The sequence below is a fragment of the Ranitomeya variabilis genome, chromosome 1 (genome assembly GCF_051348905.1).
Source record: "Ranitomeya variabilis isolate aRanVar5 chromosome 1, aRanVar5.hap1, whole genome shotgun sequence".
NCBI classification, from domain to species: Eukaryota; Metazoa; Chordata; class Amphibia; order Anura; family Dendrobatidae; genus Ranitomeya; species Ranitomeya variabilis.
The window spans coordinates 783866893-783887036 of NC_135232.1; the positions used below are offsets into that span (position 1 = coordinate 783866893).

A 20144-nucleotide genomic window follows, 5' to 3' on the forward strand; every position below is an offset into this window, starting at 1 on the left:
AAGGAGCCACAACAAAGTATTGAGTGCATTTACTGAATATGCATTTCAGATTGTAAAATCATTTCTCTATCGCCTCATTGGGGGACACAGGAACCATGGGTGTATGCTGCTGCCACTAGGAGGCTGCCACTATGCAAATAAAAAAGTTAGCTCCTCCTCTGCAGTATACACCCTACCGACAGGAAGTAAGATATTCAGTTTAGCTTAGTGTCAGTAGGAGGTTGACACGGGTCTTTCATTAGACCCTTATCTACCTCAATGTGCGTCGTTTTCTTTCAGGTTTTCCGGAGGGATACAGGGTGAACAGCCACACCTGTAATCCCACATTATGGACTATGAGTACGGTGTGTACTGCCACCCCGTATCCTCATAGATCCGATAGCAGGACCATGATCCTAGCACACAAGCGTGCTCAGAAGTCCGGTCCTAGCTCCGTCCCCCACCCACTCGCCCACCAGAGCGTGTCAGTTGGAGGAGAGGAGGACGTCCACCATCAGCTCCATGGACGTCTGACACCTTTCTCGGTTTAAGGTTAGTAACGGACGGCGTGGGAGTTTTTGAGGTGAGTATTTCAAGTATTGAGTGCATTTACTGAATATGCATTTCAGATTGTAAAATCATTTTTCAAGCTGGTGTTATAAAGTAATCTAATTTACTGAGATAAAGTCTTCAGTTTTCATTGGTAGTAAGCCATAATCATCAACATTAAAGGGAATCTGTCACCTCATTTTGGCCCTATAAACTGCGGCCACCGCCATTAGGGGCTTATCTACAGCATTCTGTAATGCTGTAGATAAGCCCCGATGTAACCTGAAAGATAAGAAAAAAGTTAGATTATACTCACCCGGGGCAGTCCGGTCCAATGGGCATCGCGGTCTGGCACCTGCCATCTTCATGCGATGACGTCCTCTCCCTTGCTTCTGTAGCAGCTCCTGCGCAGGCGTACTGATTTGCCCTGTTGAGGGCAGAGCAAAGTACTGCAGTGCACAGGCACCGGGAAAGGTCAGAAAGGCCCTGCGCACTGCAATACTTTGCAGGGCAAATCAGTACGCCTGCGCAGGAGCTGCAACAGAAGCAAGGAGGAAGACAACATCATATGAATATGGGAGGCGCCGGACGCGGACCAGCGACGCCCATCGGACCCGAACCGAGACCGACCCTAGGAGAGTATAATCAAACTTGTTTTTCTTATCTTTCAGGTTACATCGGGGGCTTGTCTACAGCATTACAGAATGCTGTAGATAAGCCCCTGATGGCGTTGGCCGCAGTTCATAGGGCCAAAATGAGGTGACAGATTCCCTTTAACAGAAAAACACTTGAAATAGATCACCGTTTGTAATGACTATATAATATATGAGTTTCACATTTTATATTGAAGAACCAAAATAAATTAACCTTTTGATGATATTCTGATTTTGTGAGATGCACTTGTAGTTGTACCTTATTTTCTAACTATTCTAAAATAAAAAGGCTCATCACCATTAATAGTGTACTAACTGCAATAGCTACAGGGAAACAGTACAACAGTGCAGCTTCTGTAAGTTTCCCAAAGCTGACAGAGCTAATGTGACCACACTTTCCAGTTGCTGTCTTGACAGTTGGGATAGAAGCTCTTTTGTAAGGGACAGAAAGTTGCCTTTATGGAAAACATTTGCTGGATTACACAACTAAACAGGTGCATAAATTCCAGACGTTTTTTTAAAACTCAGGAAACTATAGAATCTTTCTTTGAATCAACATAAGTACTAAAGGCAAATCAGTCAGTCATTAGATTCACACAACAAATCTGCATACATAATAAAACAGATCATTTGGTCCTGATGAGGCTAGTTCACTTGGTTTGAAAGGTCATCTCAGAATGGTTGTGTAATCTTTATTAACAATGTTAATCTCAATCTCCACTCACCAACCCTGATTGACAGCTCATCAGTGTCCCTCCTCTCCCCTGAGATCTCACACTGCTCAGTACAAGCTGCAACTGTCAGGCTGGGTTGGTGGAGACTGAATACATTTTGCACCCTTTGTGCTATTTTCACTGCATAGCTGAACTCAAAATGCTAATATCAGGATTCTACAACTATTCTGAAAACACGTTCTAAATTACACACTAGTCCCATCACACCTAAAGGTTATTTAATAATGTATAAAGTTTGCATTGTAAATTTTGGCGACAGATCCATTTTAAAGTGAATAGACCAGTTTTATGCATTAAAAAAAGAATTAAAAGAATTAAAAAAAAAAGCTCACCTACTGGGTGTCACTAAGGTTACGTTCACATTTGCGTTGTGCGCCGCAGCGTCGGCGACGCAATGCACAACGCAAATGTAAACGCATGCACAACGCAGCGTTTGGTGACGCATGCGTCCATTTTTGCATGGTTTTGAGCGCAGAAAAAACTGCAACTTGCTGCGTCCTCTGCGCCCTGACGCATGCACCACAAAACACAAGTGCAACGCATGTCCATGCGCCCCCATGTTAAATATAGGGGCGCATGACGCATGCGGCGACGCTGCAGCACCGAACGCTAATGTGAATGTAGCCTAAATTAAACTTATGAATTTCCCCCAGTGCACGCATTGTGCACTGCAGGGTGTCACCTGGACCAGACGGTATGGCAGGCAGCCAGTGGGCGTAGCTGACTAGAGGGCACGGTCTCGCTCCATACCAGTGTATGAAGCGAGGCTGCGCCCACTAGACGAGCTCTGGCTGGGAGTATGTATAACGCATACATAATCTCTGATCCCGGCTCAGAAACAGGCGAATTCCCGCAGTGCACAGTGGGTGTGCTGGGGGAAATTCATAAGTCTGCGTTCACACAGTCACTGCAGACTTATCGATTTGGACCAGACAACCCCTTAAAAGTTGGTCTTATAGTAGGATGTACCATCCATCCCTTACATAGGGAAACATACTGAAGCAACAGTTTATCAAATGAGAAAGATTTATCCATTTTCAACCCTCAAAATAGCCATATTACAATGCAATGTCACTAGTGACATTAGCTTTAATAAACTGTAAGCTGATACAAAGTGTGCAGACAACATACGCATACTTACGCGTTTGTTACTTCATCAAAGTCTGACCGATACTTCCCCAACTCAATCTGTAGCCTTGCTTTGTCCTTTGCGGTTTCATCTAGCACTTTACGAGCATCAGCAAGTTCAGATTCATACAGCAGTTTGATTCCACTAACCTGCAAGACAGGAAAACAGTCATTCAGAATTAGTATTGAGTCATACATTGCACATATTAAAATTCTATTAAGCATTATTTGCAGGAGTGAAGAATGTAGAAATACTGCAAGACTTAGGCTACTTTCACACTAGCGTCGGGCCGACGTTCCCGACGCTAGCGTTGTCTCCGCCGCACGACAGGGGCAGCGGATGCATTTTTCCAGCGCATCCGCTGCCCCATTGTGAGGTGCGGGGAAGTGGGGGCGGAGTTCAGGCCGCGCATGCGCGGTCGGAAAAAGCGGACCGTCGTGAGCAAAAAACGTTACATGTAGCGTTTTTTGCTCCCGACGGTCCGCCACTGCACGACGCATCCGTCGCACGACGGGTGCAACGTGTGGCAATCTGTCACAATGCGTCGCTTAATGTTAATCAATGGTGAAAAAACACATCCTGCAAACACTTTTGCAGGATGCGTTTTTTCGGCAAAACGACGCATTGTGACGGAATGCAGTTAACGCTAGTGTGAAAGTAGCCTTATGTAACACACAGACGTAGGTCACTTCCACACAATTTGCATAGGATTCTGTATTAGCATTTGTAAGCCAAAACTAGGAGAAATGGGGTAATTGAAAAGTTTCTCTTTCAGCCAATACTCAAAGCCATTTTGAATTTAGAAACATTTAGAAGCTTTTAGGCTATGTGCACACGCTGCGGAATGGTGTGTGGATTTTTCAGCACTGTTTTTGGTAAATCCGCAGGTAAACTGCACTTCGTATTTACAGCAGAATTACCGCAGTTTTTGTGCGGATTCCACCTGCGGATTCCCATTGAGGAGCAGGTGTAAACCGCTGCGGAATCCGCACAAAGAATTGACTTGCTGCGGAATATAAACCGCTGAGTTTTTTTTCTGCAGCATGTGCACTGCGGATTTTGTTTAACATATATTTACATGGTACTGTACACCTCATGAAAAACTGCTGCGGATCCGCAGCAAAATCCGCAGCGTGTGCACATAGCCTTATAATATCTCTAAGATGTGAAACTAGCCAAACTTATGTTCGACTTGAGGTTGTCTCCTGATAAATCAACAAAATACTCTGACCAGTGTGTATTACTTACATAATATTCCAGCTACAGTAACATACACTGTAATAAACAGATAAACGCACACAATGGGAGGAATGCCACATGGTACCATAAATAGCTACCAATGTAGTAAATGGAAGGCATTCACACCCAAATCATGGGACAAATCCGGACCCACCGAAAAACACTATTAGAACCACAAATTGGTGGAAAAAGTCCATGAATAGCACAAACTAATGCAAAATCAGAATATCTTTATTGATTAAAACCACATATACCAAAGTACAAAACAGGGGCATGACAGAAGTTGGTGGTGAAAAAGCACATCACAGATGAGGGACCACATATGCTGCGAACACATCACAAGCGCAAATGCGCAATATAGCTAAAGTATGGTGACCGCATATGCTAAGAACATATCACAAGCGCAAATGCGCAATATAGCTAGAGTATAGTGACCGCATGTCAGCGTTACCTACCCGGAGGTATGTGAACCAAGCACGTGTGGACCTCAGCCCTCCCCGACGCGCGTTTCGGAAGCGCTAGGCTTCCTTCCTCAGGGGCGCCCCCTGAGGAAGGAAGCCTAGCGCTTCCGAAACGCGCGTCGGGGAGGGCTGAGGTCCACACGTGCTTGGTTCACATACCTCCGGGTAGGTAACGCTGACATGCGGTCACTATACTCTAGCTATATTGCGCATTTGCGCTTGTGATATGTTCTTAGCATATGCGGTCACCATACTTTAGCTATATTGCGCATTTGCACTTGTGATGTGTTCGCAGCATATGTGGTCCCTCATCTGTGATGTGCTTTTTCACCACCAACTTCTGTCATGCCCCTGTTTTGTACTTTGGTATATGTGGTTTTAATCAATAAAGATATTCTGATTTTGCATTAGTTTGTGCTATTCATGGACTTTTTCCACCAATTTGTTTGTGGTTCTAATAGTAACATACACTGCCACGATTCGGCTATGCTTGGCAGTTCAAGCGGTAGCCGCAGACATGAGCTTTTGCTCATTTACAGTCATGTGCAACTTAGAAAATTGAGAAATAGATGAGAATCTATTGAAAGTATATGCCACAAGATGAAAGCAAAGCATAACTTTTAAAGGGAAGCTGTCACCACAAAAATGCCGTCTATTCTGCTGGCACCATGTTACAGAGCAGGGGGAGTTGAGCAGATTGATATGTAGTTTTGAAAGAAAAGATTCAGTATAATACAGGTGCTTCTCACCAAATGAGAATATCAAACAATTTTATTTCATCTATGAAAGCTGACCACGAAGAGGGACTCATCACAAATTGGCAATGACAACCATGGGGGTCTCCTGCAGACCTCTGGTTGTCATGCCAACCCATTGATTCCCCACGATCATGTGACAGGGGTGCCGATGGGTGGAGTTAGTGACGCACTTACGGCGCGATGTTAACAACCGCAGCTGAATCGCGATTCCACGGCGGCTGTTAGGTGAACATGACATGATCAAATCAGCTGTCATGTGCCATAAAAGATACGTCATGTCATGAAGGGGTTAAAATAAAATTACTTTCCGTAACCTAAGAAAGTACACCCTACCAGAGCATTTCATGCCCTAGAAAAATAAATAGGGGAAATACTGCATCAGGGTACATGCACGAAGATCTCTTACCCAAGCAGTAGCGGTAGGTACCGGATCACGGGGGGAGCGAGAGGATCCTTCAGCCTAGAAGTACCTTTGCAGCTGGGCTGCTTGTTTCGTCCTCGGTTTTTCAGCTGGGGGTTTGCATGGGACCTCTCTGAGGCACGCTCCTGCTCCACGGGAGCCGCCGGCTCATCCATCGCTGCAATGGGCCAAAAGCAGCCCTGCAGCATGTTTTGTGGCTTTTTATAGCCCTCACCCTGTATCCGGGTCAGCGCGCGTGCGTGGCCAAAGGATTTGCCGCCGCGCCCCCCCCCCCCCCATTCAGAACGTTCCTGTAGCCAATCCCACCGTGCCGCAGGGACGAGCAGGAGGATAGCAGAACCAAGTAGTCCACAAATAGAAACCTGAAATCATACACGTAAAGCACACAAATAAGGAACAAAGCTACGTTCCCTCATTCACTGCTTTTAAAGAAAAAAAAAAAAAAAAAAAAAAGGTCTCCCACGCAGTTCCATTGGGCACGTGCAATATATTTGAGTGTGTTCCTAAGGGCGGTTTCACATGTCCTGATATTTCCGGTGTAACAGGCCAGATTAACCCCCCGCCCAGAATATACCCAGGGTTAAAGTGGCCTAGGCCAGATTATACCCCGGGTATATTCTGGCCTAGCCCAAACTATACCCTGGGGTATAAATTGGACTAGTCCAGTTTATACCCCTCTGGGCCAGATCATACCCCGGGTATATTCTGGACTAGCCCAAACTATACCCCGGGGTACAAATTGGACTAGTCCAGTTTATACCCCTCCAGGTTAGAATATACCCCAGCTACTGTAGATCAGATTTTTCAGGCTTTTGAGAAAAGTTGAGTGACATTCTTAATAACGGGGCCCCAGGCAGACCACAGGACCCCTGTGCGCTGTCTCTGCCCCCTGTGCGCTGTCTGGGATCCCATGTGCGCTGTTTGGGACCACCTGTGTGATGTCTGTGGCCCCGTTCTTGAGTATATTAAAGATTAAAGCATATTAAAGATCAGATTTTTCACGTTTATGAGCACCATTGAGTGATATACTCAAGAATTACATAATTTTTCAACATTTTAGTGTTTAAAACTCTAAATACACAAACTTTTTTTACTTCAACCTGAAAGCCTTGACTGTTCATAAAAAAACTGGTCAGGATATAATAAAAGTTATAACATTCTGAAACTTCAACTTATAAAGGTACTTTTACATGGAGCGATTATTGGTTCCAGAGAGGCTTTCGGCTGATAATCGTACACATGGCTGGTGATAGGACACTACAATATAAACGTTCAAAGGTAATCACTGATAACATTAAAATGATCATGATTGTTTTCAAGATAAAGTGCATGTTCTGTTGACTGCAGATTGAAGCTTGCGGGATAGGTCAACCAATCCATGGTGTCACCAACTTTGGTGTGGATGACGATGTCACAACTCAACAGATTTGCTGTGGCCATGATTTCAGCATCAGTTGCCCAGACTCCATCACGAGAGATGCCAGAGGTGTTCACATATTTATTCACATCTTGATTACAGTAGCCCTGTAGTTTTTTGGACAAGTCAGTTTTCATGTGGTGGATGACTTTAGCTCTGAGAAGGGAGTAGTTGTCCTCTGTTCCTGTCAGGAAATAGCTGATGGCCCGAAAATAGCAGTTCCCATCACCTTTGGTTTTATATGTATGCTGTGGTTGTCCAAGATCTCTTGTGCCTCCAAAGTACACAACCCTATTAAACGTAAGGTCAAGAGTGGTGGTAAGATACTTCCTTCCTGAACTTGGTAGTGGGTTGAAAGTCTTGGTTTGCTGGCGTTTGTGTGGCAGAGTCACTGGGACAGTCATCAGGGGACTGGGGTGGTAGAGAAGTCTCTTCATCCTGGTAAATCTTAAGGTTGCTGGCATGGTAGGTGTTGCTTAGTATCTTGCCAGTCTTATTGTTCTTAAGTTTTACTCGTCCCTTAATTAAGGATTCCACAACTAAGTAGGGTCCAACCCAGCGTGGTGCCATCTTTGAACCCATGCGATGAATACGACATTGATTCTTGATATAAACAATGGTGCCAGCAGTGATTTCTTTGTTGCTCTTGTGTCGGCGATCAAAGGCACACTTTTGGTGTTCCTGAGCAGAATGGATGTTGGTACTTACAGTTGAGAGGATCCTGTTATGAATGGTTGTGAGTGTATTTAGCACATCAGGGTTGGCATCATCTGAAAGAGACATGACATCCACAGTGTCATTTGCTGATGGATTGAGGTCAATAGGAAGCTTAGCCTTTCGTCCATACATGACGTCAAATGGAGTGCACTTGATTGAGGCATGCACAGATGCGTGATAGGCAAACAAACCACCAGGGATGAACTGGTCCCAGTTGGTTCCTTGGTCATTGACAAGCTTGCAAAGAGATTCGAGTGTTCGATTGTCACGTTCCCGCTGGCCATTTGTTTGTGGGTGGTAGGCAGATGAAATGCGGTGATCTGTTTTAAAATGATCCATCAGGTCTTCAATGATTGAGTTCACAAACTCTCTTCCCTGGTCGCTAATGAGAGTGTCCATACAGCCTAAGCGGCAAATAATGGTGTACAAAGATTTTGCTACTGACATGGCACTCTTGTCTGGAACAGCTGTTGCTTCAGTCCACTTCGAGAAATGATCAGTGACAGCAACTATATATTTGTTGCCGTTTGATGATTCCTGAAGAGGACCAATCATATCAGTCCCAACTAAGCTCCTTACTTTTCCAGGCACTGGTATACTGTTGAGTGGTGGAGCTTCTTTGCTGATTTTGGGACATGTGACAAAACATTTTTGACAGGCTTTGACATGTTGGTAAACATCATTCTTCATTCCCTTCCAGTAATAACAGTCAGAAATTTTGGCAAATATTTTATCTCTGCCAAAATGGCCACCAGAAGTTGGTTGTCGTGACAGGCCTTCAGGATATTTGGCAGTCGACTTTTAGTGAGAACCTCCTTTTTTCCATAGTAAATTATCCCTTTCTCTGCTCGATATGGCTTAGATGTTTCTCTAAACTGGGACTTGGCATTTGAACGTTTCTCTGGAGGTAGATCGTAGATCCTCTGTTGCAGTGTAGAATCTCAAAAGCTGATCATATAGTTGGTCTTCCATTGTTGTCAAAATTGGAAAAAAAAATTTTTTTGTTGGAGGTGTTCCAAGTTCACTTTATATTACCTTATCAGGATAGAATAGGAACTCACACTGGAGAATTTAAGGTACATATCATAGAGAGCAGGGAGAAACATACATAAAAAGTTACAACACATAACATTAACTATGCACTGATGGAACTGCACCATCTACTGTCAGTTCAATGTAATGCCTTCAACACATGCTATAAGTCTAGTCCACCTGTTCCCTTGCACTAGATTTGCTGTTGATTTTTAAGGCTATGTGCACACTTTGCGGATTCCACTGCGGATCCGCAGCGGATTTGACCGCTGCGGATCTGCAGCAGTTTCCCCATGAGTTTACAGTACAATGTAAACCTATGGGAAACAAAATACGCTGTGCACATGCTGCGGAAAAAAACGCGCGGAAACGCAGCCGATTACATTCCGCAGCATGTCACTTCTTTTCTGCGGATTTTCACCTGCTCCAATAGGAAACTGCAGATGAAAATCCGCAGAAGAAACCGCAGTAAAAACCGCAACGGGTTTCCGCAGTGGAATCCGCAAAGTGTGCACATAGCCTAACAGGGAAAAAATCAGCAGTCAATCTGCATCAAAATCCGCATCCCAACGATGTGGATTTTTTTTGTGCAGAAGCACAGCAGATTTCTCCGCGTCACGTGGAAGAGGGAAATCTGCTGCAGACTGCATGAAAATCTGACAAAAGCTGCATGAAATGGTATATGGCTTGTGTATGTGCATCTATACTGTAGCACTACAGCAGCAAAAACACACTAATATTCTGCCCTAGAGGAGTATAGACCATGGGCATATTATACCTAGGCCAGATTATACCCCTGCTGCTGTAGATTAGATTTTTCACGCTTATGAGAACCATTGAGTGATGTACTCAAGAACGGGGCCCCAGACATCGCACAGGGACATTGCACAGGGGCCCTAGACATCTTAGGCTAGTTTCACATTTGCGCACAGCTGTGTACGCTCTTAGTGAAGCCCCGCCCACTGCCGCGCCTGCCAGTTAAGCTCCGCCCAGGTACGCATGCAGCCTGCGTACCCCATCTTTATCATTGGGTACGCAGGCCCTGCGGATGTTTGCGTCCGCATGCGTGGTTGCGACGATTCGGTGAACGCAAGAAAATCCAACTTGTTGCCTTCGCCGCGGGTTGCAGCACCGTCAAAATGTGGGCGGAGCTTAACCGGCAGGGCACAGCAGTGGTCAAGGCTTCACTGAGAGCATACGCATGCGCACGGCTGTACGCAAATGTGAAACTAGCCTTACAGGATTGAGTGATATACTCAAGAGCAAGGCCCCAAACATCGCACACAGCGTACAGTGGGACCCAAATGGCGCACAGGGGGGTCCCAGACAGCGCACAGGGGACATGCGCTCTGTCTATTTCCCCCCCTGCGCTATCTGGGACCCCCCTGTGGGCTGCCTGAGGCCCCTGTGCGCTGCCTGAGGCTCCGTTATTGATTATATCACTCAATGGTTCTTAAAAGGCTGAAAAATCTGATCTACAGCAGCTGAGGTATATTCTGACCTGGAGGGGTATAATTTGGACTAGTCCAATTTGTACCCCGGGGTATAGTTCGGGCTAGGCCAGAATATACCTGGGGTATAATCTGGCCTAGGCCACTTTCACCCCAGGTATATTCTGGGGGGGGGGGGGGGGGGCTTAATCTGGCCTGTTACACCGGTACTGGAGATATCAGTGTCCATGTGTGTAATACTTGTGGCAACCATTTGCAGCATCAGTACCACACGTACAGGACCAAGGGAAGCAGCGGTACAGTTAGGGTACGTGTCCACAATCAGGATGGCCGGCGGTATCGTCGGAGCGGCGAAGCCGCTCGGCGTTAAGCCCCGCCCCCTTCTGGGACGCGATGATGCCGGATGTGTTCATTGTACACATCCGGGATCATCGCACCCCTCGCATAGGGCCCTGTGTTATTCCTTGCGTCGCCGCAGCGTCGCCGCAAGGAACACGGACATGCTGCGATGTGAAAGACGCGCAGCATATCCGGAGTCGCAGGGCCGCCGCCTGCGTGTTTCCACGCATAGTGGACACGGGATTTAAAAAAATCCCCTCCACTATGCTGGAACATCTGGACGCTGGGTGTTTGACGCTGCGGCCCCACGCAACGTCAAACACGCAGCGTTTCCTGACCGTGGACACGTACCCTTAGCACTGTTCCCTGGTGCTGAAGACCGCTCTCATCATTCTCCCATGTTGAGAGTTGTATTTAACTACCGTGTTTCCCCGATAGTAAGACGTAGTGGGGGTTTTAGCGGGGTCGGCTAATGTAAGACGCACCCCCGAAAGTAAGACATAGTACTGTACGTTGTAAAAATATAAGCCGTACCGGTACCTTTTGCTGCATTAACTGCGGGATGCGGACGATTCAGCCACTGGTAACCAGGGTAAACATTGGGTTACTAAGCGCAGGGCCGCGCTTAGTAACCCGATGTTTACCCTGGTTACCAGTGTAAAAAAAAAAAAGAAAAAAAAGTGAGGTGTCATATCTTGTTTTTTCCAGAGGTGATTTTTGGGCTGTCGGGACAGAATACAGTGGCTCTTCCTTTGCCTTTTGGTGTTTTTAATCCTTCCATCTCCAAGTTCTAATGGTCGCTTCGCCGGAGGGCGCCCCAGTGCAGGCTGCAGTAGGCCGGCTCTGGCGGCGGGTCCATGCCGGGTGGAGTAGATGAAGCTGGCCGCTGCTTGCTGCTCCGGAGCGCACAGTCCGTGCGGGGGATGGTGCACCGGGCCGGGGGAGGACAGGACGTGCAGGTATCCGCCGCCTCCTGCGCCAACCACAGCGCCGCCTCCGGCCACGAACCCCCCGGAGAAGCTGGAGCATTTGTCGGGGAGCAGAAGCTGGTCGTGCCCGAGGTGGCTTCCCTTTCTCATGGTACGGAGCCGCCGCCTTCTCCGCTCTCCTCCTTGTGACCCCAGTAATCCGCACTGCCCGGCCTGCACCCTACAAATAGCCGGGGCTGCAGTTAGAGCAGGTGCTGAGGTGAGCTCGTCGGAGGGCTATCGAGCACCGGGGAGGCGGATTGTACGGCTGTGTGTGCTCGGGCCCCAGCTCCGACCTCCCTGCCACCGCCGCGGCTGAAAAATGGCTCCAGGTCAGCTGACAATGAATGAAGGGATGCGGTTTACGCGCGAAGGTCAGAGCTGGGGCCCGAGCACACACAGCCGTACAATCCGCCTCACAAGGAGGAGAGCGGAGAAGGCGGCGGCGGCTCCGTACCATGAGAAAGGGAAGCCACCTCGGGCACGACCAGCTGCTGCTCCCCGACAAATGCTCCAGCTTCTCCGGGGGGGTTCGTGGCCGGGGGCGGCGCTGTGGTTGGCGCAGGAGGCGGCGGATACCTGCACGTCCTGTCCTCCCCCAGCCCGGTGCACCATCCCCAGCACGGACTGTGCGCTCCGGAGCAGCAAGCAGCGGCCAGCTTCATCTACTCCACCCCGCATGGACCCGCCGCCAGAGCCGGCCTACTGCAGCCTGCACTGGGGCGCCCTCCGGCGAAGCGACCATTAGAACTTGGAGATGGAAGGATTAAAAACACCAAAAGGCAAAGGAAGAGCCACTGTATTCTGTCCCGACAGCCCAAAAACTCCAAAATCATCTCTGGAAAAAAACAAGATATGACACCTCACTTTTTTTTCTTTTTTTTTTTACATTTACACTGGTAACCAGGGTAAACATCGGGTTACTAAACGCGGCCCTGCGCTTAGTAACCCGATGTTTACCCTGGTTACCAGGGGACTTCGCATAGTTGGTCGCTGGAGAGCTGTCTGTGTGACAGCTCTCCAGCGACCACACAGGTTTTTTTCCCAATGTAAGACACCCCCCCGAAAGTAAGACATAGTGGGACTTTTGAGTGGTAAAAGAAAGTAAGACGCTGTCTTACTATCGGGGAAACACGGTAATAGCGAGAGCAGGCAATGGCTAATGCGACCATTACTCCCATGAGCCTACACCTGCTGCTTCTAAGAGAAAGCAAGGGGTGGCTGATGGGAGTATTCATCAGCTGGCTCCTGCGCTGTAAGGCTATGTTCACACTTTGCGGGTCTTGCTGCGGATCCGCAGCGGATTTGACACTGCGGATCCGCAGCAGTTTTCCATGCAGGGTACAGTACAATGTTACCCTATGGAAAACAAAACCCACTGTGCCCACGCTGCGGATTTCCGCGGGAAAAGCCGCGCGGCTTTTCTGCGGAAAAAAAGAAGGAGCATGTCATTTCTTGGTGCAGAATCGCAGCGGTTCTGCACCCATAGAAATGCATTGATCCGCTCACTTCCCGCATGGGGCTGTGCCCACGTTGCGGGAAGTTAAGCGGATAATGTGCAGATGGTACCCGGGGTGGAGGAGAGGAGACTCTCCTCCAGGCCCTGGGAACCATATTTTGGTGTAAAAAAAAGAATTAAAATAAAAAATGAAGCTATACTCACCTCTCAGCGCTGCCCGCGGCGTCCGGTCTCAGTTACTGTGCTTGCAGGACCTGTGGTGACGACGCGGTCACATGACCGTGATGACGCCGCGGTCACATGACCGTGACGTCACGAAGGTCCTTGTCAGCACAGCCGCGTGCAGCGCCGGGGAGATCGCGACGTCAGAGGGTGAGTATAGCCAATTTTTATTATTTTTTACATTACTATTGATGCTGCATATTGCTGCATATGCAGCATCAATAGTACAGGAGTAATCCCGCAGCGGAAACCGCGGAACAAACCGCGATAAATCTGCAGGGATAACCGCAGCGGTTTTGCCCTGCAGATTTATCAATTCCGCTGCGGGATTAACCCGCAGAGCAAGCCGCAACGTGTGAACGTGGCCTAAACAAATAATTTAAAAAAAGAAACCGGCGTGGATTCCCCTGTATTTAGGATGTATCTCTCAGCTGTCAGCTGGTTCACAAAAATTGAGGGGTCCCACACTGGTTTTTAAAAGTTATTAAAAAAATAATAATTTAAGAACCAGCGGCAGACAGCTGGGGACTGGTATCTTCAGGCTGGTAAGGGGTCATGGATACTGCTCCCCCCGCTTAAAAATAACAGCCCACAGCCGCCCAGAAAACACCTCACTGATGCTGTGCTCGCTCATTCATCAGCGATTCACAGCCTGGACGGTCGCACCTTGGCACCGTCCAGGTTGAAAACTGTTTATCCCCCAGGCATGGATTATTGCATGGGACAGAACGACAGATAGGTGAGGGATATTGTTGTTTTTGTTTTATTTTAACACAGGAGACTTTGGTTCAATGGAAAAGGCATTATACTCCCCTAACTTATTTTTAACCCCTTCCCGACCCATGACGCCACGTAGGCGTCATGAAAGTCGGTGCCAATCCGACCCATGACGCCTATGTGGCGTCATGGAATGATCGCGTCCCTGCAGATCGGGTGAAAGGGTTAACTCCAATTTCACCCGATCTGCGGGGAGAGGGGGAGTTGTACTTCAGCCCAGGGGGGTGTGGCTTTGCCGGCCAGCAGATTCGTTCCATGTACATTTTGATCACTGTGATAAAACCTATCACAGTGATCAAAATAAAAAAAATAGTAAATGAACCCCCCCCCCCCCCCTTTATCACCCCCATAGGTAGGGACAATAATAAAATAAAGAAAGGTGAAACTAGGGTTAGGGGTAGGGTTAGAACTAGGGTTAGCGTTAGAATTAGGCTATGTGCACATGGTGTGGATTTGGCTGCGGATCCGCAGCGGATTGGCCACTGCGGATTCATAGCAGTGTTCCATCAGGTTTACAGTACCATGTAAACCTATGGAAAACCAAATCCGCTGTGCCCATGGTGCGGAAAATACCACGCGGAAATGCTGCGTTGTATTTTCCGCAGCATGTCAATTCTTTGTGCGGATTTCGCAGCGTTTTACACCTGTTCCTCAATAGGAATCCGCAGGTGAAATCCGCATAAAAAAACACTGGAAATCTGCGGTAAATCCGCAGGTAAAACGCAGTGCCTTTTACCTGCGGATTTTTCAAAAATGGTGCGGAAAAATCTCACACGAATCCGCAACGTGGGCACATAGCCTTAGGGTTGGAATTAGAGTTAGGGTTGGAATTAAGGCTAGGGTTGGAAATAGGGTTAAGAATAGGCTTGTGGTTAGGGTTAGGGGTGTGTTGGGGTTAAAGTTGTGGTTAGGGTTGGGGTTGGGATTAGGGTTGTGGTTAGGGGTGTGTTGGGGTTAGGGTTGCGATTAGGGTTATGGCTAGAGTTGGGATTAGGGGTGTGTTGGGGTTAGTGTTGGAGTTAGAGTTGAGGGCTTTCCACTGTTTAGGCACATCAGGGGTCTCCAAACGCAACATGGCGCCACCATTGATTCCAGCCAATCTTGCGTTCAAAAAGTCAAATGGTTCTCCCTCCCTTCTGAGCCCCGACGTGCGCCCAAACAGTGGTTTACCCCCACATATGGGGTACCAGCATACTCAGGACAAACTGGGCAACAATTATTGGGGTCCAATTTCTCCTGTTGCCCTTGCGAAAATAAAAAATTGCTTGCTAAAACATAATTTTAGAGGAATGAAAAATTATTTTTTATTTTCACGGCTCTGCGTTATGAACTTCTGTGAAGCACTTGGGGGTTCAAAGTGCTCACTACACATCTAGATAAGTTCTTTGGGGGGGGTCTAGTTTCCAAAATGGTGTCACTTGTGGGGGGTTCCTACTGTTTAGGCACATCAGGGGCTCTGCAAATGGAATGTGACGCCCGCAGACCACTCCATCAAAGCCTGCATTTCAAAACGTCACTACATCCCTTCCGAGCCCCGACTTGTGCCCAAACAGTGGTTTACCCCCACATATGGGGTATCAGTGTACTCAGGATAAACTGGGCAACAATTATTGGGGTCCAATTTCTCCTGTTACCCTTGGGAAAATAAAAAATTCCGGGCTAAAAATCATTTTTGAGGAAAGAAAAATTATTTTTTATTTTCATGGCTCTGCGTTATAAACTTCTGTGAGGCACTTAGGGGTTCAAAGTGCTCACCACACATCTAGATTAGTTCCTTGGGAGGTCTAGTTTCCAAAATGGGGTCACTTGTGGGGGAGCTCCAATGTTTAGGCACACAGGGGCTCTCCAAACGCGACATGGTGTCCGCTAATGATTGGAGCTAATTTTCCATTCAAAAAGCCAAATGGCGTGTCTTCCCTTCCGAGCCCTGCCGTGCGCCCAAACAGTGGTTTACCCCCACATATGGGGTATCATTGTACTCAGGACAAACTGGACGACAACATTTGGGGTCCAATTTCTCCTGTTACCCTTGGGAAAATAAAAAATTCCAGGCTAAAAATCATTTTTGAGGAAAGAAAAATTATTTTTTATTTTCACGGCTCTGTGGTATAAACTTCTGTGAAGCACCTGGGGGTTTAAAGTGCTCACTATGCATCTAGATAAGTTCCTTGGGGGGTCTAGTTTCCAAAATGGGGTCACTTGTAGGGGAGCTCCAATGTTTAGGCACACAGGGGCTCTCCAAACGTGACATGGTGTCCGCTAACGATTGGAGCTAATTTTCCATTCAAAAAGTCAAATGGCGCGCCTTCCCTTCCGAGCCTTGCCGTGCACCCAAACAGTGGTTTACCCCCACATATGAGGTATCGGCGTACTCAGGAGAAATTGCCCAACAAATTTTAGGATCCATTTTATCCTGTTGCCCATGTGAAAATGAAAAAATTGAGGCTAAAAGAAATTTTGTGTGGAAAAAAAGTACTTTTTCATTTTTACGGATCAATTTGTGAAGCACCTGAGGGTTTAAAGTGCTCACTATGCTTCTAGATAAGTTCCTTGTGGGGTCTAGTTTCCAAAATGGGCTTACTTGTGGGGGAGCTCCAATGTTTAGGCACACAGGGGCTTTCCAAACGCGACATGGTGTCCGCTAAAGATTGGAGCCAATTTTTCATTCAATAAGTCAAATGGCACTCCTTCCCTTCCGAGCCCTGCCGTGCGCCCAAACAGTGGTTTACCCCCACATATGAGGTATCAGCGTACTCAGGACAAATTGGACAACAACGTTCGTGGTCCAATTTCTCCTTTTACCCTTGGGAAAATAAAAAAAATTGTTGCTAAAAGATCATTTTTGTGACTAAAAAGTTAAATGTTCATTTTTTCTTCCATGTTGCTTCTGCTGCTGTGAAACACCTAAAGGGTTAATAAACTTCTTGAATGTGGTTTTGAGCACCTTGAGGGGTGCAGTTTTTAGAATGGTGTCACTTTTGGGTATTTTCAGCCATATAGAACCCTCAAACTGACTTCAAATGTGAGGTGGTCTCTAAAAAAAATGGTTTTGTAAATGTTGTTGTAAAAATGAGAAATCACTGGTCAAATTTTAACCCTTATAACTTCCTAGCAAAAAAAAATTTTGTTTCCAAAATTGTGCTGATGTAAAGTAGACATGTGGGAAATGTTATTTATTAACTATTTTGTGTCACATAACTCTCTGGTTTAACAGAATAAAAATTAAAAATGTGAAAATTGCAAAATTTTCGCTAAATTTCAGTTTTTTTCACAAATAAACTCAGCAATTATCGACCTAAATTTACCACTAACATGAAGCCCAATATGTCACGAAAAAATCTCAGAACCGCTAGGATCTGTTGAAGTGTTCCTGAGTTATTACCTCATAAAGGGACACTGGTCAGAATTGCAAAAAACGGCAAGCTCATTAAGGTCAAAATAGGCTGGGTCATGAAGGGGTTAAATAAAAATGGAAAAAAAAAATTGGTGTTTTTATTTCAAATAAAAGACTATTCATATTCACCATACAGCTAAAGGATTAGAAATGGATAGGTGTCCTATAGACGCCTCTCCATTACTAAGCCCTGGGTTTGATGCCATCTGACAATACAAAGGTACCGTATTTTTCAGACTATAAGACGCACAGGACCACAAGATGAACCCCAAAATTTTCAGAAGGAAAATAGGGAAAAAAATATAATGGGCCAAATGGGGGTCCGTCTCTAACAGTCCGACTTCAGCTTACGGGGGGGGGTTTGGACGCTGGAGAAAATCGGTACAGATGGAGGAGCAGTCACAGGGGGTTGTTCGGTGGTTCAGGCTGGTGCGGTGGCCTCCGAGAAATCCCATCCCAGGGTGGTGGTGGTGGTGGCGCGCGTGCGTGTGTGATCTGTGGGGCGGCATTTTGTGAAAGCCCGGAGGCCCCCACAGATCTAGTGCTGCCACCGAGATCTGAATGTGTGCATACGCTGCCCCTAGTGGCCATTTTCCTGGAGGCCACCGCATCGCTGCACTGGATCTGCAGGGGCCTCCGGGCTTTCATGAAATGCCGGAGTCCCGCCGCCCCACAGAGGAGCACCACCGACGCACCAACCTGGGAAGGGCGGCTGCATCATCGCCAAAAGAATTTGTAAGTATATTCCTAACATAAAATGCACCCCCATTTCCCAAAAAAACTTTACGTCTTATGGTCTGAAAAAATACGGTATGTACTTCTTGATGTTGGTAAAATTTTTATTTGTTAAAACAAGCTCTTTTCCATTAAAGTGAAGCATATAGAAAAACATACGGTAGATAGCTGTCTCAAGCCACACTACCACAGATCATGTTCTGTTGGTGAAAAAAAAAACTCCAAAAGGCTCTAAAAAGAGAAAAAAAATCCAAAACACATATTTGGACCAGACAGCACTGTACGGGGGTAGAATAAAAGGTTAATTCTATACACACTGATAGCTGCTACTGTGTAGGCGCCATTTTCAAATTGACTTTTCCCCCCCTCGCTCAATTAATAAAAGCAAAAGGGATTATTACGTGCACAGTAACCATGCGATTATGCTGCAGCGCAGGGGCCACGGCTGACGCCTGCAGAAGGGTTTTTTATTTTTTTATTCAGTATGTTATTCATTATGCAAACTAGGGGGCAGGTCAGTGAGGGAGCAGTGTCCTGTCAGCAGTCTGCATTATGAATATACAATCAGAGCACCACGTGAAGACCCCGCCTTAGGGCACGAGCATATCATTAACACAAAGCTGAAAATAAAGATTACACAACAACCACAAGACGGATTTCATCAGCCAAGGTATCATATTTTATCCAGTAAGGCTACTTTCACACTGGCGTTAACTGCATTACGTCGCAATGCGTCGTTTTGCCGAAAAAACGCATCCTGCAAAAGTGCTTGCAGGATGCGTTTTTTCTGCATTGACTAACATTAGCGACGCATTTGCGATGCAATGACACGTCGCAACCGTCGTGCGACGGTTGCGCCGTGCTGTGGCGGACCGTCGGGAGCAAAAAAAGTTACATGTAACGTTTTTTGCTCCCGACGGTCCGCTTTTTCCGACCGCGCATGCGCGGCCGGAACTCCGCCCCCACTTCCCCGCACCTCACAATGGGGCAGCGGATGCGCTGCAAAAATGCATCCGCTGCCCCCGTTGTGCGGCGGAGACAACGCTAGCGTCGGGAACCTCGGCCCGACGCTAGTGTGAAAGTAGCCTAACACGGCGCCGACCTGACACTGTCTGTAGGTTACTGTTTACAATCCTGCTGACAGGTTCCCTTTAAAATGTGAAAACCTGGAGACAGAACCCTTTAGGCTGTGTGCACACGATGCGGATTTGCTGCGGATCCGCAGCGGATTTTTCCACGCAGAAACGCTGCAGATCCGCACTGTGATTTACAGTACAATGTTATTCAATGCGAAAAAAAAGCTGTGCACATGGTGCGGAAAAATCAGTGCGGAATTGCTGCGGATTTCAAAGTGCATGTCACTTCTTTTGTGCGGATCTGCAGCGTTTCTGCACCCCTACATGTTAAAAATCTGCAGTGGCAAAATCCGCAGGAAAAAATGCATCAATTCTGCATAAAAACCTGCATAAAAACCGCAGCTGCGGATTCTGCCAGGAGATGCGGATTTTGTGCAGAAAATTCTGCACCTCTTTTCCTACGTGTGCACATAGCCTTAATATTTTTAAATGTGCTGCATAAGCTAAGTTCACAATGGGTTTTTTTTTTCTGCCTCAAAACCTGCGTGCTTGGCAGGAACTGCGGCAAAAACGCAGGTTTTGCTTTAGTTTTTGGTACAGACTGCCACAGAAACAGTACATAGGAAACCGTATG

General features: G+C 46.9%; 1 protein-coding gene across 2 annotated transcripts in view; it reads right to left on the reverse strand.

The window, feature by feature from the left end:
* The window catches only part of LMNB2 (lamin B2), a 76987-nt gene that overhangs the window by 56263 nt on the left and 580 nt on the right, over positions 1 to 20144 (reverse strand). For both annotated transcript variants that reach the window (XM_077272722.1, XM_077272714.1), the window contains exon 2: positions 3057 to 3193. In XM_077272722.1, coding sequence (XP_077128837.1) covers positions 3057 to 3193 — 137 coding nt within the window. The remainder of the gene's footprint in view (positions 1 to 3056; positions 3194 to 20144) is intronic.